The sequence below is a fragment of the Rhinopithecus roxellana genome, chromosome 11 (genome assembly GCF_007565055.1).
Source record: "Rhinopithecus roxellana isolate Shanxi Qingling chromosome 11, ASM756505v1, whole genome shotgun sequence".
Classification (NCBI taxonomy): Eukaryota; Metazoa; Chordata; class Mammalia; order Primates; family Cercopithecidae; genus Rhinopithecus; species Rhinopithecus roxellana.
This window is the reverse complement of record NC_044559.1, coordinates 52204565-52226581: the sequence shown is the minus strand read 5'-3', so window position 1 is coordinate 52226581 and position 22017 is coordinate 52204565. Positions and strand designations below refer to the sequence as shown.

At 55.2% G+C, this 22017-nt stretch overlaps 1 protein-coding gene across 2 annotated transcripts in view; it reads left to right on the top strand.

Annotated features, from left to right (window-relative positions):
- Positions 1-20363, top strand: part of STK32C (serine/threonine kinase 32C) — a 98848-nt gene extending 78485 nt beyond the window's left edge. Inside the window, exons 3-12 of one of the 2 annotated variants that reach the window (XM_010359850.2) lie at positions 1822-1973; positions 3031-3204; positions 4210-4247; positions 4377-4466; positions 4659-4762; positions 5485-5601; positions 7068-7193; positions 7296-7427; positions 18743-18810; positions 19681-20363. In XM_010359850.2, coding sequence (XP_010358152.2) covers positions 1822-1973; positions 3031-3204; positions 4210-4247; positions 4377-4466; positions 4659-4762; positions 5485-5601; positions 7068-7193; positions 7296-7427; positions 18743-18810; positions 19681-19819 — 1140 coding nt within the window. In that variant the 3' untranslated portion in view covers positions 19820-20363. Of the gene's footprint in view, positions 1-1760; positions 1974-3030; positions 3205-4209; positions 4248-4376; positions 4467-4658; positions 4763-5484; positions 5602-7067; positions 7194-7295; positions 7428-18742; positions 18811-19680 lie in introns of both variants that reach the window. The other variant, XM_030940709.1, reaches the window with a different exon arrangement.
- The last annotated feature ends 1654 nt before the right edge of the window (positions 20364-22017 follow it).

Below are 22017 nucleotides of genomic sequence, written 5' to 3'. Positions count from 1 at the left end.
GCCAGCTTCTTGGAGAGGCCACACTTAGAGCCCATAGTGCCAAGTCACTGTCTCCCATGCCATGATGCTACAGCTGGATCCACCCAGACCACTGCTTGGCACCGTCAGATGTGCTTTCCTAGTTTGGGCCAGCCCTGTGCTCTGTGCAGTGTGACTCCCAGTGGCCCCTGGGGGGAGGGAGGGTCACCGCTTTGCGTCACAAAAGGACTGAGTCTCAGGGAGGGGTCTCCAGTAACAGCCCCGGAGCCAGGATGTGACTGAGACAGGTGCCTCCAGGGCCACACACTAAGCAGTACAGGAACCTCTGAGGGCAGAATCACGGCCTCCAAACACCCACGTCCAAATCCCCAGAACAAACATGTTACCGTTCGTGTCAGAGAGGGATGAAGGTTGCACGTTGAATTCAGGCTGTTAATCATCTGACTTTATTTTTTTAGAGACAGTGTCTCGCTCTGTCACCCGGGCTGAGTGCAGTGGTACAATCAGGGCTCACTGCAGCCTCAACCGCTCAGGCTCAAGCAATGCCCCCTTCTCAGTCTCCTGAGTAGCTGGGACTACGGGTTGTGCCACCACGCTTCCGGGGCATATGACCAGGAGCCGAGGGCCGTCTGTGGCCCACCTTGTGATCCAGAATCGTCCAATTCCTCCAGGTCCTCCGCTGGGCTCCAACTCCTTGAGGACCAGAGAGCAGAGGTTGTGGAAGGCCTTGGAAGTGGGTCTGGGTTACCTGTCCTCTCCCAACCTGGGAAAGTCTCTCCCAGCCTGAGTGGGAGACAGGGGTGTTGGCTCTGCTGCTTACCATTTTGTGCCTTAATTCTTGGCTTCCCTTTGGGGATCTTTGTCTTTAATTCTGATTGACATTCCTTGGCCGCAAGGGAGCCCCGGCTCACTGATCCTTCTCACCCCTTGCCTCACTTTGATCCTCACTGCCAAGCAATTAGCTGTGCGTCTGCGGCGTCAGTGTTGACACTGACGATCTGTGCTCAGAGGGCACGGTGCCTGAAGAGCTACGTCGGGACTGGTGCCGCGGAGGGGTCCCGCTCTGGTGGCAGTGGTGGCCCTCAAGCCCCATGCTCACTCCGTGTGTCTCCTCGCAGGACAGGGTGAGGGGCCTTGGCCTCACGGTGTTGAGATGGGAGGTGGTCTCTGGAGTGTGGAGTGATGCGTGTCCAGGGCGAAGCTGCAGCCATGGTTGATGAGGCTTTCTGGGTGCAGGGCTCTGTGCTGAGTGGGTTTTCGCATTCATTCCCCAGTACCCCTCCAGGCTGCTTGCTGCTCCAAGCCCTGGAAAAGGATGTTGGGGTTTAGGAAGGCAAAACTCCCTGCCCAGGTCATGGCTGGTGAGGGGCCCTCCCCGCACAACTAGCCACTGTGTGGCTCCGACTCACGCCTGGGTGCTCTCAGGCCCGGCCCTGTCCGTTTGCAGCTAGTGCTGTTCACAGGTGTGACCTGCGTTTCCTGCTGCAGACTGGAAACACAGGACTGAGTCTCAGGGAGGGGTCTCCAGCAACAGCCCCGGAGCCAGGATGTGACTGAGACAGGTGCCTCCAGGGCCACACGCTAAGCAGTACAGGAACCTCTGGGGGCAGAATCGTGGCCTCCCAAACACCCACGTCCTAATCCCCAGAACAAATGTGCTGCCATATGTGGCAGAGAGGAATGCATCTGCCACGTCCAGGAGGCAGAGGGGCTATGGTGCGTCCTCAGGTGTCCCCGTGTGTCCTCACGATGCATCCCCAGGCATTCCCATGCATTTCCAGGTGTCCCCATGTGTCCCCAGGCGTCCTCAGGCGTCCTGCCGAACAGCCCTGTGCCCCCCAGGTGTGCATTGTGCAGAAGCGGGACACGGAGAAGATGTACGCCATGAAGTACATGAACAAGCAGCAGTGCATCGAGCGCGACGAGGTCCGCAACGTCTTCCGGGAGCTGGAGATCCTGCAGGAGATCGAGCATGTCTTTCTGGTGAACCTCTGGTGAGCCTGCTGTGGCCTCTCTGCAGAGAGACTCGCCGCCCTGAAGCTGGGAAGGCACTGGCTATGCTCTCCTGCCCTTGGTGCTCCCTGGCCCTCATGCCTTGGAGATGCCCCTGCCACCCACAGGCCCTTTCTACCTCTCCCCATCTGTTCTCCTTCCTGTGCCCCAGGGCTGGCAGGGGCCCAGGTGGCCATGGCATGCTGGGGTTAGTTAATGCAGTTTCTTCTGAGCCTGCTGGAAGCCCAGGGCTTCCCTACGATGGAGATGTGCCCCCATGGAGTCTCCGGCACTAGTCAGTGGGGGAGAGTTTAGGGACTGAAAAACTCACCACCATCATCGCCGTCACCGCCATCATCACCACTGTCACCATCATCACTCTCATCACCATTACTGTAATCAACACAATCGCTATTGTCACCATCGCCACCACAGTCACAATCACTGTTATCACCATCACCGCCACCCTCAATCATCACTGTCACCACCTCACCATCACCACCACGGTCCTCACCATCACCACCACCACCACGGTCACAATCACTGTTATCACTATACTTTTACAGTCACTGTTACCACCATCACTACCACTACCACCACCATCACTGCCATCGTCCTCACCATGGATGCTGGTTATTAAATGCCAGCTCTTTGCCCAACACTGTGTCAAGAGTGTTACCTACGTGGCCTCATTTTTTTTTTTAACAACCCTCTGAGGCAGAAGTTTGTATCCCCATTTTACCGAAGAGGAGACCAGGCAGCCGAAAACACCCAGAGCTGGGCACTGTAGCTCTGCTGTGCATTTGCCACTCCCAGGTGCCTCTGGCCCTCAGCTGGGCCACGTCCAGCACAGGGTGGTGTGTCTTTCCCCAGAATCTGGGCTCAGAGCAGCTCTGGGCTGGGGTGCCATCCGTGCTTTGGGTAGGCCCCTCCTGGGAATGCCTGGTGACTGATGCTGGGGTGGGGCTGTGGTCCTTAGGGGGAGTGTGTCGGCTGTGGGAGCAGCCGTGACTGGCTTCCCAGCTGTGCACACACCAGGCTCTCCGTCGGTGCCCACAGGTACTCCTTCCAGGACGAGGAGGACATGTTCATGGTAGTGGACCTGCTTCTGGGTGGGGACCTGCGCTATCACCTGCAGCAGAACGTGCAGTTCTCTGAGGACACGGTGAGGCTGTACATCTGCGAGATGGCGCTGGCCCTTGACTACCTGCGTGGCCAGCACATCATCCACAGGTGTGTGCGTGGCAGACAGGGCGGGCACCTACTGACGTGGGCAGGGCTTCAGCAACCTCGGGTCAGACTGCTGGCAGGGCGTCCACACTCCCGCAGAGCGGGTCCAGCTCCTCTGCCCCACCCTTGCCTGAGTGCCTGCCCCCAGCTGTGGCACCTGCGCCGACCAGGTCAGCCCCATAGCTGTGTGCCTGGTGTCCATGTAGGGGGCCTCGTCTCAGTAGCCCCAGCCAAGACTGGGCAGAGGGCTGTTAGCCCTGGTGGACAGACACGGGGCCGGGTCACAGCAGGTGGCTTTCACCTGGTCCGTTTAACTGAAGGCTCCCGTTTGCCCATCCACCATGTCCCAGGGAATCCAAACTAATTTTAACATTAGCTTAAAGCAGATGAAATTAGGAAGCAGAGCCGGTGTGATGGCTCATGAAAATAAAATTTAAAAAAAGAAAATAGGAAGCAGATTATGAAGGAAGTGAAATTGGGAAGCAGAAATTAGGCTGAAATTCTGCAGCTATGGAACAAAATGAAAATATCTGTGAGGTATATTTTAAAGCCGAATAGACTGGTGTTTGCATTCCTGCTTTTGGGGACTCGGATGTCTGGTTATGACCTGGTCGCTGAGCACTGGCTGCATGCCTGGAAAAGTAGGGGCAAAGCGAGAGCCGAGGCGGCTTGGTCTCCTAGAGGCCGAGTCGTGGAGGGGGAGGGCAGGCCCTGCCAGCAATTGCTCTCGTCCTCTGGGGCTCCAGGCCCCCTCCCAGCGTCCGGTGCCAGGTGTGTGCTGCTGTCCAGATGCCACGGGAAACAAAGTGGCTGACTTCATCGCCTCTGCCCCTACCCAGAGGTCCTAGTATCGTCCGAGGACCAAGTCAGGCTCCCAGGCCTCTGCCTCGAGTGGGTGACCGGAGGTTGAGGGGAGTGTCCTGGGGACTCCAGGAATTGTGGCAGAGATTCCAGGGCAGAAACAGGGCAGATTTCTCAACTCACCTTCCCTCTTTCTGCCCTGTCTAGAGATGTCAAGCCTGACAACATTCTCCTGGATGAGAGAGGTGGGTGGGGCTGGGTGTGGGCAGCCCAGGTGGGTGGCGGCAGGGATAGGCCTGTGAGGGGAGGGGGGTCCTGCACACAAGGATCGTCTCTGGTCCTGGGACAGCCACAGCTGACCCCTCTCTGCGCAGGACACGCACACCTGACCGACTTCAACATCGCCACCATCATCAAGGACGGGGAGCGGGCGACGGCGTTAGCAGGCACCAAGCCATACATGGGTGAGCCCGAGCTGGGGTTCCAGGTGGGAGCTGGCTTCCTCCAGCTGGGAAGGACAAGACCTCGGTGGCTTTTCTGTCCCACCCTGGAGGCAGCCTGGTCTCGGGGTGTGGCCTCAAGGTGCCGGCCCTGTGCCCACGGGTCCAGGCTGTGATCCCTTGGCAGCTCAACTGGTCCTTCTTTCTGTCGGAAAGCTCCAGAGATCTTCCACTCTTTTGTCAACGGCGGGACTGGCTACTCCTTCGAGGTGGACTGGTGGTCGGTGGGGGTGATGGCCTATGAACTGCTGCGAGGCTGGGTATGGACCCCCTGCAGCCCCCGGGTTTGGCCGCCAGGTCCCTGCTGTCTGCCCCCACCAGTGGGTGGCCTGAGTGCTGGGGAGGGGGGCGGCCACCCCCAGTGCCCAGGCGTGCAGGGATGTCTCCACTCTGTCTGAGGAGTCACGTTTTTAGCAAAGTATGCAGTTGGTGATGGAATGCCTGAGCAGGGGGAGGAAGGACAGAGTCACTGTGGTTTCCCGAGGCCGCTGCTGGGGCCTGCAAGCCGGCCTCTAGGGGGGTGGACAGGGCTGAGAACGGGCCAGCAGGGGTGCTGCTGCCTTGGAACTTTCCACAAAAAGTTTATTTTGGGGCCCTGTGCTCTCACCCTTGTGGCCATGGCGAGGCCAGTTCTGGGAGACTGGGAGGCTGGGGCCCTCTTGCAGACCATACCCCTCAGCCCTGCACAGGACCCCACCTCTGAGGAAGCTCCCTCCTGGCCCTCTGGGGCTGTTCTGCCTGAACCCAGGCCCCTGGGATCCCAGCCAGATGGGCGCAGCAGCCATGGTGCAGGACCCGGGTGCAAGCTTTATCTAACCCAGGCTCCCCCGAGGCAGTTGAAGGCCAGGCTGTGTGCAGAGCCGTGCCTGCACTTGGGGTGGGGGAAGGGGGTCCTCTTAGGGTGATGCCACCTATGTCTGGCGTTGTTCTGGGCGTCCTGGGGGCCAGGAGGACCTGCCCAGTGCTGCCTCCCTGTCTCCAGAGGCCCTACGACATCCACTCCAGCAACGCTGTGGAGTCCCTGGTGCAGCTGTTCAGCACCGTGAGCGTCCAGTATGTCCCCACGTGGTCCAAGGAGATGGTGGCCTTGCTGCGGAAGGTGAGCCCCCATCCCTGAACCTCCTTGCCCACCGAGCACCCACCTCCCTCCCTCATTCATCTGTGGCTCGGGGCACCCCCTCCAGTGCACACTTAGTGCCGCTTCCTGGCAGACACAGGTCCCTTCGCTGCAGCCTGTGGGGGCCTCCACAGATGGCAGCCCCAAGCCCCAGAAAGCGAGCTGGTGGCAGGCTCTGTGGCCCTCTCACCAGGTGCAAGCCCTGCCAGGTCACTGGTGTCCTGGTGATCCCCTGAGCTGTGTCCCCAGGCACCCTCACAGCAGGCTTGTGCACCCGCCCTGCCTGTCACCACAGAGGAGCCCTGAGCTGGGTCCCTGTGTCCCATATTGGAAGGAGGGTGTGGGGTAGGTGGGTTCAAGCCCATGCTATCTCCGGGACGCTTTGCCCCAGTGCCTCCCAGGGAAGGTGGGAAGCCACTGCTCACTGCAAACGCCTCTCAAGGGACGTCAGCCTGGCAGGGACACGGGCAGGGGCGTGGCCATCAGTGGTGCTTCCCATTTGTGATCTGGGACTAGGCCGGGGCTGTGCCTTGACTGGGCTGTGCGGCTCCCTGTTCAGAGCCTCACTGTATACACCATGGGGGGTTCGGAGTCAGAGCCAGGCGCAGGCAGGACAGGGAAGGGAGCGAGTGTGCCGCACGGGCCCAGCTGCCTCCCGGCTCCCATGTCTCAGGCAGGTGGGGCCTCCTGCCTTGGCATTGTAACCAAGCAGCCTAAAGTCAGGGAGGCCTTGCCTGCCGGGGGCCTCTCCCCAGCCCCGAGAGAGCCTCTTCACTCTGCTTTAGCCCTGTGAAGCTCGGCCACACCTGCTCAGGTGGTTCACAAGGTGGCACTGGGCTAGAGAGGGCCTGCGTGGGGACTGGGGATGACCCACACGCCTAAGCCCAGGCCTGGGAAACCTCGCACGGGGTCTGGGTCTGCAGCATTTTCCCTGGAAAAACGGGAGGTGCCAGTGCTGGGATGCTGCTTCCCAGGCCACGCATGGCTGCCCTGGGCTCACCTGGCCTGTGGAGTTCCCATGCGGTGAAGGGAGTGGCTCTGGAATAGTTACTGTGAGGCCAGCAGCGGGCGGAGTGTTAGCTGCTAGCCAGGCCTCGGCTGCCACCTCCTGGCAAATCCCAGCAGAGCCTTCCCTGCATATCCCTCTGCTGTCCTCTGGCGCCAGGGGTTTGGGCAGCAGCACTCAGATCAGGTGTCCCTTGGGCCACATGCTGAGCCAGCCACGGTGCTTGGCCTGATGTCGGCACCACCCTTCCTCACGTGGCCCCGAGGTTCCTGAACTCCGAACCTCAGGCCTGGTAGGACCCTCCTCAGGGTGCCCTGGCCTGGGGGTGGCGGGCTATTCCGTGCTGGTGGGCTGTGGGCCCTGGCTGGGGGTGGCGGGCTATTCCGTGCTAGTGGGCTGTGGGCCCTGGGCCCTGGACCCTCTAACTCATGCCTGGTTACAGCTCCTCACTGTGAACCCCGAGCACCGGTTCTCCAGCCTCCAGGACATGCAGGCAGCCCCTGCGCTGGCCGGCGTGCTGTGGGGCCATCTGAGTGAGAAGAGGGTGGAGCCGGGCTTCGTGCCCAACGTAAGCCTGTGGGCGGCTCAGTGGGCGGGGGGGGGGGGGGGGGGCTCTGGGCTGGACGTGGTGTCATCCATGGGCCAGGGCTCAGCACCCATTTCTCTGTAGAAAGGCCGTCTGCACTGCGACCCCACCTTTGAGTTGGAGGAGATGATCCTGGAGTCCAGGCCCCTGCACAAGAAGAAGAAACGCCTGGCCAAGAACAAGTCCCGGGACAACAGTAGGGACAGCTCCCAGTCTGTGAGTGCCGGAGCAGGCTCAGGGCACGGTGGCGGGCTGGGCTTGGGGCTCCTCTCCACCACTGAGCAAGGCGTGTAGGGACCCCTGGCAGCCCACACATCTTGGAAGTCCAGACCGTTTCCTGAAGTCCTGAGAAGGCCAGAGACCTCCCTTCTGCGTTTCCCAGCCCCCACCTCGCTCCTATGAAGCAGGTGGGCAGGGACAACCAGGGCTGGGGTTGTGTGTGCGGGGACGGCCACGTGAAGCCCTCACACTCACCCAGGTGTGCTGTGTTGGTTGTGTGTGCGGGGAGGGCCACATGCCCTCACACCCAGGCATGCTGGTGTTCTGGGGCCACCAGGACAGGTAACCACGAATCAGGTGGATGAAGAACAGCAATGCATCGTCTCCGAAAAGGATCTGAGTTGTAATGAAATGGTCTCCCACACAGCTGGCTGTGTGTGAACGGCTCTTTGTCTCCTGCGGCTCCCCTGTCTTGATAATTGGCTCTGTCTGGGCAGCGGGCACGGTGAACCCGTTGGGCAGTTACGTGATGATCTCACAGTTTCTGTAAACCGGAAGTCCGGCATGGCGCAGCTCTGCTCCCTGCCTCCGGGTCTCACCAGAGTGTAAGCAAATACTGACTGAGGGCGTGGTCTCGTCAAGGATTTGATGGGTGCTGTGGTTGGAATGTTTCCCCTAAAACTCATGTTGGACTTTGTTTCTTGTGGTGGTAGCGATGGGACTTTTGGGGGCCGATGGGGCCATGTAGGTTCTTCCAGCATGGGTGGGGTTAATGCTGTCGTAAAAGGGTGACTTTAGTCCTCTTTTGAGTCTTTGCTCCTCTGCCGTGTGAGGACAAGGCGTTCCCAGTGTGGATGTGGTTCGTGTTCTGCGTGAACGTGATATTCACAATAGAGCATCAGCAGGCTCCTTTTAATCAGCAGATTTAAAAAAGAAGTAAAAAGACGCTGTTGTCTCAGGGTGTGGAGGCCTGAGTCCATAGCAAAGATGTCAGAAAAGCTGTGCCCCCTCTGAAGGCTCTCCAGAGAGGGAAACCAGTCCTTGCCCCTTGAACCTCCGGCAGAGGCTGCCTTGGCCTAGACACATGCCCCCAGCCCCTGCTTCTGCTGCCGCGTGGGGTCTGCCTGTGTGTGCATCTCCACCTCCTCCCCTCTTCTCATAAGGACACCTGGCATTGGATTTAGGGCCCACCCTGATCCAGTATGGCCCCATCTTATCTTGATGATATCTGCAAAGACCTCACTTCCAAATGAGGTCACATTCACAGGTACCCAGGATTAGAACTTGAATGTATCGTTTTGGGGACTCAGTTTGGCCCATACCACCAGGATGTGACTGATATTCACCAAGGAGTAGCTACAGTTATGTGTTGATGTCGGGGTGACAGTGATGACCCTGGGTCCCTCAGTGGTCCCCTTGCCCCTGGGTCTGCCTCAGCCTGTGGTGGATATTCTGGGAAACTCTCATGCCCAGGATGAGGTATGAGCCCTCTTGGGAGACTCAGGGACAGACAGTGTGCAGAGCCCAGCTGGCCATGCTGAGATCCCAGGAGGCTCTGGGTGGGAACAGGTGAGGCCAGGCACTCATGAGCAGGAGGAGCTAGGCTTTGTCTTGGGTTGGTTGTGGGGAGATGTTTTGGCTGGAGGGTGGGAGGTGTTCTGAAAGGAAAGCATCACTCCAAAAAAAAGTCCCACTGTTAACTTGAGGCTGAGAGAGGTTTTTGGAAACAGCTTATTTTGATATAATTCACATTCCATACAATATACAATGCACCCATGTAAAGTGTATAATTCTGTGGTTTTTAATATAGTCACAGGGCTGTACATCCTCCACCACAATCTGATTTTAGAACCTTTTCATGTGCTGTAAGAGACCCCACTTGTTAGCAGTCACACCCAATCCTCTTTCCTCCCCTCCCCTGGCAGCCACGAAGCTACTTTCCGTCTCTGTAGGTTTGCCTGTTGTGGATGTTTCATGGAAGTGGAGTTACACATTATGGGGTCTTTGCAGCTGACTTCTTTCACTTCGCAGGATGCTTTCGAGGTCCATCCACGTTGTAGCCTGTCAGTGCTTCATTCCTGTTGATGGCTGAGTAATATTCCACATATATATCACCTTTCCTTTATCCAGTCATCAGTTGATGAGTATTTGTTCTTTCCACTTGTTAACATTTTTTATTATTATGAATAATGCTGCTGTGAACGTTCACATACAAGTCTTTGTGTGGATATGTACTTTTATTTTTGGGGGGCGCATACCTAGGTGTGAACCTGCTGGGTCATATGTGACTCTGTGCTTTGTGTTTGGAGAAAACGCCTACCCTTTTCTACAGCAGGTGTGCCATTTTATGCCCCTACCAGCAGTGTGTGAGGGTGGTAATGTCTCCATATACCTGCCAAGTCTTGTTATTGTCTGGTTTATTTTTTAAAAATTATAGGTATCTTAGTGTGCAGTGATTGTGTGGCTATGATTTGCATTTCTCTGATGATGCTGAACATCTTTTGAGGTGTTTTATCAGGTATTGTGTCTACAGAAATGTCTATTCAAATTTTTAAAAATTTTTATTGTCTTTTTTTAGTCTACTCTGACAATGCATTTTAATTGGCATATTTTATTTTACTTTATTGTTTTTGTAGAGACAGGATCTGGCTTTATTACCAAAACTGGAGTGAAGTGGTGGAACGATGGCTCACTTCAGCCTTGACTTCCTGGGCTCAAGTGATTCTCCCTGCCCCAGCCATTAGAATAGCTGGAACTGTAGGTGTGTGCCACCACACCTGGCTCATTTGAAAAAAATGTTGTTGAAGAGACAGGGTCTCACTGTGTTGTCCAGGTTGGTCTCAAACTCTTGGAGTCTTCCCACCTAAGCCTCCCAAAATGCTGGAATTACAGATGTGAGCCATTGTGCCTGACCTAATTGGTGTATTTTAGACCATTCACATTTAAAGTGACCATGGAGGCTGAGGAAAGAGGACTGCTTGAGTCCAGGAGTTTGAGACCAGCCTGGGCAACAAGGTGAGACCCATCTGTATTAGTTTATTTTCACGCTGCTAGTAAAGGCATACCTGAGACTGGGTGATTTATACAGGAAAAAGGTTTAATGGACTTACATTTCCACATGGCTGGGGAGGCATCACAATCATGGTGGAAGGCAAGGAGGAGCAAGTCACATCTTACATGGATGGCAGCAGGCAAAGAGAGAGCTTGTGCAGGGAAACTTTTGTTTTTAAAATCATCAGATCTCATGAGACTCATTCACTATCATGGTAACAGCACAGGAAAGACCCATCCCCATAATTCAATGACCTCCCACCAGGTTCCTCCCACGACACATGGAATTTTGGGTGTCACAACTCAAGCTGAGATTCGGGTGGAGACACAGCCAAACCTTATCATTCTTCCCCGGCCACTCCCAAATCTCATGTCCTCACATCTCAAAACCAATCATGCCTTCCCAACAGTCCCCCATAGTCTTAACTCATTTCAGTATTAACTCAAAAGTCTACAGTCCAGTGTCTCATCTGAGACAAGGTAAGTCCCTTCTGCCTATGAACCTGTAAAATCAAAAGCAAGTGACTTCCTAGATACAATGGGGGTAAAGGCATTGGGTAAATACAGCCATTCCAAATGGGAGAAATTGGCCAAAACAAAGGGGCTACATGCCCCATGCAAGTCTGAAATCCAGCAGGGCAGTCAAATCTTAAAGCTTCAAAATGAACTCCTTTGACTCCATATCTCACATCCAGGTCATGCTCATGCAAGAGTTGGGTTCCCATGGTCTTAGGCAGCTCCGCCCTTGTGGCTCTGCAGCGTACAGCCTCCCTGCCGGCTGCTTTCATGGGCTGGCATTGAGTGTCTGTGGTTTTTCCAGGTGCTTGGTGCAAGTTGTTGGTGGATATACCATTCTGGAGTCTAGAGGATGGTGGCCCTCTTCTCAGCTCCACTAGGCAGTGCCCCAGTGGGGACTCTGTGTAGGGGCACCAACCCCACATTTCCCTTCTGCATTGCCACAGCAGAGGTTCTGCATGAGGGCCCCAACCCTGCAACAAACTTCTGCCTGGACATCCAGGTGTTTCCATACATCCTCTGAAATGTAGGTGGAGGTTCCCAAACCTCAATTCTTGACCTCTGTGCACCTGCAGGCTCAATACCAATGGAAGCTACCACAGCTTGGGGCTTGTACCCTCTGAAGCCACAGCCTGAGCTGTAACTTGGCCCTTTTTAGTCATAGCTGGAGCAGCTGGGATGCAGAGCAGCAAGTCCCTAGACTGCACACAGCAGAGGGACACTGGATCTAGCCCATGAAACCATTTTTTTCCTCCTAGGCCTCTGGGTCCGTGATAGGAAGGGCTGCCACAAAGGTCTGTGACATGCCCTGGAGACATTTTCCCCATTGTCTTAGTGATTAATATTCAGTTCCTTGTTACTTATGTAAATTTCTCCTCAGAAAATGGGGTTTTCTTTTCTCTCTCTCTCTCTCTTTTTTTTTTTTTTTTTTTTTTTTTGAGACAGTCTTGCTCTGTCACCCAGGCAGGAGTGCAGTGGTGCAATAGCGGCTCATTGCCACTACAACCTCCGCCTCCTGAGTTCAAGTGATTCTCCTGTCTCAGCCTCCCAAGTAGCTGGGATTACAGTCATGCACCACCACACCCAGCTAATTTTTATCTTTTTAATAGAGACAGGGTTTCACCATGTTGGCCAGGCTGGTCTCGAACTCCTGACCTCAGGTGATCTGCCCGCCTTAATCTCCCAAAATGCTAGGATTACAGGCATGAGCCACCATGCCCAGCCAGGATTTTCTTTTCTATTATGTTGTCAGGTTGCAAATTTTCTGAACTTTCATGCTCTGTTTCCTTTTTAAAATGGAATGCCTTTAACAGCACCCAAGTCACCTCTTGAATGCTTTGCTGCTTAGAAATTTCTTCTGTCACATACCCTAAATCATCTCTCTCAAATTCAAAGTTCCACAAATCTCCAGGGCAGGGGCAACATGCCACCAGTCTCGTTGCTTAAAGCATAACAAGAGTCACCTTTGCTCCAGTTCCCAACAAGTTCCTCATCTCCATCTGAGACCACCTCAGCCTGGACTTATTGTCCATATCATTATCAGCATTTTGGTCAAAGCCATTCAACAAGTCTCTAGGAAGTTCCAAACTTTCCCACATTTTCCTGTCTTCTTCTGAGCCCTCCAGACTGTTACAGCCTCTGCCTGTTACCCAATTCTAAAAAGTTGCTTGCACATTTTGGGTATCATTTCAGCAGCACCCTACTTTACCGGTACCCATTTACTGTATTAGTCTGTTTTCATGCTGCTAATAAACACATACCCGAGACTGGGTGATTTATACAGGAAAAGGTTTAGTGGACTCACAGTTCCTCATGGCTGGGGAGGCCTCACAATCACGGTGGAAGGCAAGGAGGAGCAAGTCACATCTTACATGGATGGCAGCAGGCAGAGAGCTTGTGGACTTACAGTTCCACATGGCTGGGGAGGCCTCACAATCATGGTGGAAGGCAAGGAGGAGCAAGTCACATCTTACATGGATGGCAGCAGGCAGAGAGCTTGTGCAGGGAAGCTTTTGTTTTTCAAACCATCAGATCTCATGAGACTCATTCACTATCCTGACAACAGCACAGGAAAGACCCGTCCCCATAATTCAGTGACCTCCCACCAGGTTCCTCCCATGACACGTAGGAATTGTGGGAGTTACAATTCAAGCTGAGAGTGGGGTGGGGACACAGCCAAACCTTATCACCAGCTCTATAAAATACTTAAAAAATTAGCCAGGTGTAACTGCATGCCTGTAGTCCCAGTGACTTGAGAGGCTGAGGTGAGAGGATTGGTTGAGCCCAGGAGTTTGACACCAGGCTGGGCAACATGGCAAGATCCTGTCTCTACCCAAAAATTTAAAATTAGCCGGGTGTGGTGGGACACACCTGTGATACCAGCTACACAGGAGGCTGAGGCAGTAGGATCGTGTGAGCCCAGGAGTTCAAGGCTGCAGTGAGCTATGGTCATGCCCCTGCACTCCAGCCTGGGTAACAGAGAGACACACTGTCTCGTAAATAAATAAGTGATCATTGATAAATTCAATATGATATCTACCATATTTATAAGTGTAGTCTATTTGTTGTTCCTTCTTTTTTCCTTATTTTTCTGCTTTTTCTGGTTTTAATTAAGCAAGGATTGTGGTTTATCTCCTCTCCTAGCCTATTATACTTCTTTTTGAAATATATTTAGTGGTTGGCCTGGACATTGCAGTATACCTTTAGCATACAGACTGCCTTCACCTGACACACTGCGCCCTCGTGTGCAGTGGGGTGCCTTGTGACGGCACCTCTCATGCATCCCTCCTGTTCCTGACGACATTGCTGTCATTCATTTCCTTTGTATGCTGTAGTTGCGCACTATGCTATAAATGCTCACTATGTTGTTACTACTGTTATTTTAAACAGTTATATTTTGGATCAATTAAGAAAAATTACAAATTTCATTTTACCTTTATTCATTCCTCCTCTAAAGTGCCTCCTTTCTTTATGTAGACCCAAGTTGCTGACCTAAATCATTTTCCTCCCCCTGAAGAACTTTGTTTAACATGTCTTATAGGACAGGTCTAACGGAGATGAATTCCTTCCCTTTATGTTTGTCCAAAAAGGTCTTTATTTTTATTTCACCTTTAAAGAATAATTTCACTGGATATAGAATTCTAGCTTGGTAGGTTTTTTGCCTTCAGCACTTTAAATATTTCACTCCACTGTCTTCTTGCTTATGTGATTTCTAACAAGCAGTCTGCTCTAATTCTTTTTCTGTAAGTAGAATTCCTCGCTACCCTCCACTCCCAGCTCCTTTCAAGATTTTCTCTTTGGTTTTCTGCAATTTGAGTAATGATATGCCTAGGTGCAGATTTGTTTTGATATCTTCATTCTGCTTGGTGTTCTCTGAGCTTCTTGGATCTGTGGTTTGGTGTCTGTCATTAATTTCAGAAAATTCCCAGTCATTATTATTTCAAATATTCTGTTCTCTTTCTCTTCATCTGCTGGAAATCCAATTATGCATGTGGGGTGCCGTTTGAAATTGTCCCACAGCTCTTGGATAGTCTGTTCATTTTTTTCACTCTTTTTTTTCCTCTTTGCATTTCAGTTTGAGAATTTTCTGTTGACATTTCTTCAAGCTCATAGATTCGTTCCTCATCTGGATCCAGTCTACTGAGGAACCATCAAAGGCATCCTCATTTCTGTTATGGTGTTTTCTATTTCCAGCATTTCCTTTTGATTCCTCCTTGGAGTTTCCATCTCTGCTTACATTGCCCATCTGTTCCCCATCTGTTCTTGCATACTCTTCCCTTAGAGCCCTTACCATATTAATCACAGTTATTTTAAATTTCCTGTTTGATAATTCCAACCTGGGTGCCATATCTGGATCCATTCTAATGCGTGCATTGTCTCTTCACACTATTTTTTTCCTTAAGATCTTGCAGTCTCCCTTGTAATGTTTGTTGAAAGCCGGACATGATGCATCTGGTAATAAGAGCTCAAGTAGATGGGCCTTTAGTGTGAGGTTTGTTTATGTTATTAGGCCAGGTTGGGGCAGGGTTTAATGTCTGCTGTAGCTGTGGGTACCAGAGGCTTCACATTTGTTTTCATTTCCTTGGTTGCCCTTGGGCTTCCCTATATCCTCCTCCTCAGAGAGAGTCTGCATTTTGTGGCCCTATCTGCTGGAATCCCTGTCACACTGCAGAAGCCCTGTGGGTGTGTTGGGAAGGTGGCGGGGAGGGAACTGTTCCACAGTCTGTGACCACATCTCAGTCTCGGGGGCCTGTGCCCCTTCACAGTTGTTGATCTGCTTTTCCCCTCCCCTTAAGTGAGACAGGCTAAAGCGGGGTACAGGCTGAAAACCAGTCTTCCCCCAGTGAGATAAACCTTTCCTTTGGAGAGCAAATTCCATTTGCTGTGGAGAATGCTCCAGGTATATTTCACAGCGCTGACTGTCCCCATCCCATGCCAGAGCCGGGAAGGGATTATCCTTGGCTTCATTAAGACCTGGCAGGGTTCCTGGAGGGGAAACCCACAAAAGGTTGGGGGCCCCATAAGACTGCAGCCCGGGAGTTCTGCATACAACCCCAACCGTTCCCCAGAGCTGCCTGGGAGGTGTTCCTGCAGCTCCTGCACCATCATCTCTGCTCCAGGCCAGTGGGTCTTGGCTGTGACTGCTCACCTGTCTCTCTAGACTTGGGGGTCGCAGTGGTGCTTTGACCTCAGCTCTCTGATGGGTCCAGGAAAAGTCATTGATTTTCATTAGTTCAGCATTTTTCCTGTTGCAGGGATGGGAATGAGGCCTTCCACGTTGTTCGCGGCAGAGCAGAAGCCAGAAGTCCTTGCTTGTCTTTGTGTTTCTGCATAAGAGTTATGTATTTTATTTCCTGGACGCAGGTGTCTGGTCAGACAGGTGATTGGCAGGTGTCTTCTCCTGTTCTGTGGGCTATCTTTTCTCTTGCTTGAGGGCATCATTTGCAGCAGGGAAGTCTTGTACCTTGACGTTGTCCAACATGGCGATTTCCTCGGCTACTTGGACCTTGACGTTGTCCAACGTGGCGATTTCCTCCTCGGCCACGTGGACCTTGACGTTGTCCGACGTGGCGATTTCCTCCTCGGCCACGTGGACCTTGACGTTGTCCGACGTGGCGATTTCCTCCTCGGCCACGTGGACCTTGACGTTGTCCAACGTGGCGATTTCCTCCTCGGCTACGTGGACCTTGACGTTGTCCGACGTGGCGATTTCCTCCTCGGCTACTGTGCTTTGTCTAAGGATCCATCACCTCAGCTGAGGCCACGGGGATTTACTCCCACACTTCCTTCTAAGTATCATATAGTTTCAGCTCTTGCGTTTAGCTGCGTGATTCATTTTGAGTTAATTTTTATGAATAATGTCAGGTGAGAGTCCAGCTTTATTCTCTCATCAGTGGCTATTGGACTGTCCCAGCATCATTTGCTGAAAAGACGATTCTTTCCCCATTGAATTGCTTTTGACATCACACCTTGTTTTTTGACTTACCATTTTGTTCCATTGGTCCAGATGTCTGCCCTGTGCTGGGACCATCTTGATAACTGCAGCTTTGTAGCAAGCTTTCAAATCAGGTTCTGTGAATCCCCCAGTTTTGTTCTTTTTGGACATTATTTGACTATTCTGGGTCCCTTGCATTTCCACTGAATGCTGAGGGGTTTGACAATTGTACCTGAGCTGCCAAGCAGATTTGTGATGGTGTTAGGGACTGAAGCCTGGTCCATTTCCCAGGCCCCTCATCACTGTGGGTGACATCTGGGGTCCGATGCTGTGTCTCAGCACATGTGGAGGCACCACGGGTGCCCTGAGATGGGGATTCCTGGTCGAGTTACTCAGAAAGTGCATCCAGGAGAGACCCCCGTCCCCCACTGCCTGCGGGATGGGAGATGCCAGCAGAGCTTGGCTTTCAAGCAGAAATCCAGAAACCCTGTGGGGAGCGGCTTCAGCCTTCAGGGGACCCTGGAGCATCACCTGTGACTCAAGAGGTCCCTGCCCTGAGGGAGCTGGGCTTTCAAACGCCCACACCCAGCAGTCATGGGCGAAGGGCCCCTTTGTGGCCCCCTGGCTCTGTGTGTGCTGGCAAAGGGCTCCAGCCACCCAAGGAAGAGGCACAGGCAGGGCCGTCAGAGGAAGGGCAGGGCAGATCCGGGCCAGGCACAGAACCCACTATGGCATCCTGCTGGGAGCGCTCCACACACCTTGGGAGTCCCTGTGGAAAAGGGTCGTGCTTGCACATCTCGGTGACTCACAGCCCAGCTTCAGCGCCGCTCAGAGCCACCTCTTTCAGATGTTTCTGGAGCAGCTCCTCAGGCTTCTGGTAACCTCTCTGCCTAGGAAAACATGGCTGTGAACATTGCGGGATGACCAGCAGCCCCTGCCACTGGGCTGCACACAGGGCCACGACGGGTGCTCACATTCTGCATCCTTGGTGCCCACCCCAACCCCTCCCACCCTGTGTCACTGTGGATTGCAAGATCCCGGTGGCTCAGTCAGACCCTCATCCTGGGAGGTGGAGTTGGCAGTGAGCCAAGATCACGCCACTGCACTCCAGCCTGGGTGACAGAGCGAGACCAAAAATAGGATCCATGGATAGCGGGCAAGAGTGTCCAGGTGGTTGAGGCACAGATGACACTGACAGCGAAGAGACCCCTTAGCCCTGGGTGGGGCCGTGAAAGCATGCCGTTGTCCATCTGGAGTGAATGCAGACTGTTGTCACACACTGCGTAATGACGCCTCCTTCACTGGCCAGTCGCGTGGGATGGTGGTCCCGTAAGATGGAAACACTGGATTTTGCTATACCTTTTGTATGTCTAGGTAGGGGTGAGCGTTCTCGTGTGTCTAGATAGGGGTGAGCGTTCTTGTGTGCACCCACTCACACATCCCCTCCGGCCTTCAGAGCCCAGCACCCTCCCTCGCAGGGCCTTGGCTGTGACATGGGTGACTTCCTGAGCCTGTGGATCTGAGGCTCTGTGGTCCTCAAAAGTGGACCTCAGCTGCAGATGGGGGCCCTTTTAACGCCACCCCGAGGCCTGCGACTCCCTGCACTTTCCACTGTGACTTGACTGATCTGGGTCTGTCATTTGCTCACACATTGGTAGTAACTGACGTCACCATCCAAGTCCGTGGCCACCATAATGATGCTTTCCCCACACCATGCCGGCGTTGAGTGACCAGCACCCCCTCCACCCCACCCATACCCTCCCAACCCCTGCGTCTTGGGAATCGGTCCTGCCTGCCCATCACACACACCAAGGGTGGGTCCTGCAAGGGGCAGCCTCAGTCCACAAACCTGTCCTGAGGGCTTGCTTCTAAGACAGCCCTGGTTCCAGGATTCTCTGGGCAGGGCCCCAGAAGCAGGCCTGGGATGGGCTTGTGTGTGCTGTGATGAGGGGCTGGGAGAAGCTGGTATGAGACAGGAAAGGCCTGGCAAGGGAGTGGTTTCCAGCAAAGTCCCGCAGAGAACAGCTTCCGCCTGGTCCGGCAGGCCCCACGGAGCAAGTGCAAGCCATCCACCCTGAGGCAAGGGAGCTGGGCATTGGCGTCCCTCGGGCTTGGGTGAATCCCCCGCGGAGATGCGAGCTTCCTGGCAGTCTGGCTCCTGGAGGGCCAGGATGCTTCAACAGCCCAGAGGCCATCGGCCAAAGAAAGCCACAGGTGGAGGCCTGATGGGGATGCCCAGACACTCACTTGAGGGGAGTGGGTGGAACCTGGACAGTGTCCCCCACACTTACATGTGCCTTTCCGTCCACAGGAGAATGACTATCTTCAAGACTGCCTTGATGCAATCCAGCAAGACTTTGTGATTTTTAACAGAGAAAAGTGAGTGTGTTGGGGGTGGGTGGGCATGGTGGCAGAGAGGAGGAAAATGGGGCTAAGGTTTAAGGTTTTCTTGGCCACATGAGCTGGCATCCATGGGCCTGGGGTGTGTGGCCCCACTGTCTTTGGGGACTCTGAGCAGCGGCTGTGGAGGGGAGCGGCAGGAGGCCCCTGCCAGGCTCTGGCATGTTTGAGCTCCCGCGGGGCCTGTGGCTGGAATCTGGGGAGAGACTCGTCGTTTGCCCAGGTGAGGGGTGGTGACTTCCTAGGAGGCCCCATCAGAGCCACGTCAACTCCCCACCCAGGCACTCTCAGTCTCTCAGCAGACCTCTCCTCAATGTCAGGCCCTAGAGGACAGAAGGGCACAGATGACTAGCAGCAGGCAAGGCCAGAAATAGCAGCAGCTGCCACCTTGGGGCCCAAGGGAGGATGGGTGCCCCCTCTGCCTGTGCGGGGCAGGAGGGCCTCCTGGAGGAGGTGTCTGAGCTCTTGTGGGCAGGACTTGCAGGGCGTGTGCAGACAGGTGAGGGCACTGGCTGGCACCCCGGGGGTCAGACGATCGGGTGAAGAATGAGGCTCAGCCGAGCCTTGTTCCCAAGTCACTGACCTACGGCACCTGCAGAGAATCAGGCCTTTCGGCTTCTGGCTGGAAACACCCGAGCCTTGCCAGTGTGCTCACGTGCCCCACCCGCCCCCAGGCTCCCTGCCGCACCCAGTGTGTTGGGAGCCTGGCCTTTCCAGCAGACACCCAGCCTGTGGCCCATCTTGGGCATCCACGCCATGGCCTGTGCCGTGAGCCCATGGGCAGGTCATGGGACCATGAGGCCAGAGAGGTGGGGGCATAACGCCCTCCGTGTGTTCCTGTCATCCCAGGTTGAAGAGGAGCCAGGACCTCCCGAGCGAGCCTCTCCCTGCCCCTGAGCCCAGGGATGCTGCAGAGCCTGTGGAGGACGAGGAACGCTCCGCCCTTCCCATGTGCGGCCCCATCTGCCCCTCGGCCGGGAGCGGCTAGGCTGGGATGCCCGTGATCCTCACCCCTTGAGCTGCTTTGGAGACTCGGCTGCCAGAGGGAGGGCCATGGGCCGAGGCCTGGCATTCACGTTCCCATCCAGCAGCCTGGCTGGCAGTGCCCACAGTGCCTGGACACATTTCACACCTTGGGCTCGTGGTGGTGCAGGGGACAAGAGGCTGTGGGTGCAGCGGACGCCTGTGGAGGGCAGCAAGGAGGGCATTGCCTGCGGGCCCCCGAGCCCCGCCTGGATGGAGGAAGCGCTGCTGGGCACTCTCTTACCGCTCATGGGGGGCCGGGGCCGTGGATGAGACAGGAGTCTTTGTCCCCACTCAGCCCGAGGCTGTGCACAGCCCTCCTCACAAGGTGAGCCCTTGCAGAGCAGGCCGCGGGTGTCCCAGGCTTGGCTCAGTTCTTGGAGGTCAGGGGCGCGGGTTGGGGGTAGTGGGTGGGGAGGTGAATGTTTTCTAGAGATTCACACTGCCCCAGCAATTTCTGTATCGTTTTCACTTCTGAGAATTATAACGTGAGAACTGCTCGGTGTTGCGTGTTCTGCGCATGTCCTGTGTCTGCCTGGCCATCAGGCCTGTGCCTGCAGTTTCTGGTTGGCCTGGACTTAAGGCAGCCAATTGGGGGTGCAGTACCTCAGGGCAGAGGCCCCCAGAGTTCCAGGACGATGGCTTTGGGGTGGGTGCCTGTCTCCGTGGCTCTGGAGCCGTAAGGCTGTGGAAGGCAGAGACGGTGCTGGAGGCAGAGGAGCCCAGGACAGCGCCGTGCACAGGGGAGCCACCGCAGTGCTAGGCAGTGCTTGGCCCTCCGGAAAGGGACACGTCTCTCTTGCTGCAGCTGGGTGGTTCTGTTGTTGGAACTGAAACTGGGTAAACGGCCTGTGTGCGTCTCTCCGGTCTCGCTGGAGGAGGAGCCCGTCAGCCCAGCGCTCCAGACAGGCCTGTGCTGGTTTCCTCTGGGGGAATGGGTGTGTCAGGTCTATGCCCCCTCCCAGGACAGCGGCCATGGTGGACACGTGCCTAGACCGGTGTCCACGAGCCCCGCTGCACCCCTGGCAAACAGGGCTCTCCCGTCCTTGACTGGGCTGTGAGATGACAACAGCCAAAGAACATTTGGGGAAGAACCGGCCATGCCAGGAGCCGAGTGAGAAGTCTGAGGGGAGAGAATGCAGCTCCCCGCCCCCCACCCACCCGTCCACTGAATCATGGCAGGAATTAGCCTTCCAGCCCTCAGCAGCTCACATGGAGGACACGATGCCCGAGTCACTACCAGGAAGGGTGGCCTGGTCCCTGCGAGGGCCCAGAGGCGCCGTGTGCTCAGTGAAAGTCTGGTGATGTCAGACAGGCTCGGGGGAAGGACGGGTGTGGGGGTTTGTGTAAGTGCATTTGGGGCACATGACAGGATGGTGACCTTGTCCTTCTCCGAGACACTGGTGGGGTCTAGGTGCTGTCTGGTTCCCTAGATCACCCCCCACACTGGGGCAGAGCGGGAGATGCTGGTGTGGGGGACGTCAGCTCCCATATCTGGGCCAGAGGGAGCCCCAGGAAGGAAATGCGGAGGGCCCAGGGCCGCCTCCAGGGCTGCTGCCTGGGCTTTGCACAGCTTAATGAGAAGCCCAGGGTCAGAGATGGGCCCGCCTGTGGTCCCCAGAGACCACGGCAGGAAATTCTCCATCACCATTGGTGCATAGGCAGGGGCCAGAGAACCGGTGGCATGAAGTGAGTCCCTGGCCCTCTGTGCTCGTCGGCCAGCAGTGAGTGCCCAGTGACTGCAGCCAGGCCCTGCTCTTGGGGTGAGGACAACCGTCTGGGAGCGTCTACACACCCTTTTTATGAGACACAGCATGTGCCAGCACTGCAGTCACGACCTTAGGGGGCTCAGGTCAGAGCCTCACAGCTGCCCGGCCTTGAGTGCTGGGCCTGCGTCTGTGGGCAGCACCCACCCGGGTGGCAGTGGTGCATGCTGCCCGGCCCTCTGGGGCGGCTCGGGCTGTCCAGTGAGAATGTGGGGGGGGGGCCCCTCTGCCCTGCCCTGGCTGTCGGCTGCCCTGCCGGTCCTCTTCCCTGTGAGAGGTTGAGCTCCTCCCTGCCATTCAGGGGAGAAGAGCTGTGGCTGCAGGAGGAGTTGGACCAGCCCACTGCCAGCCGGGCCCCGCCTCTGCAGAAACGGCATGGGGGAGAGGAGACGGGGCC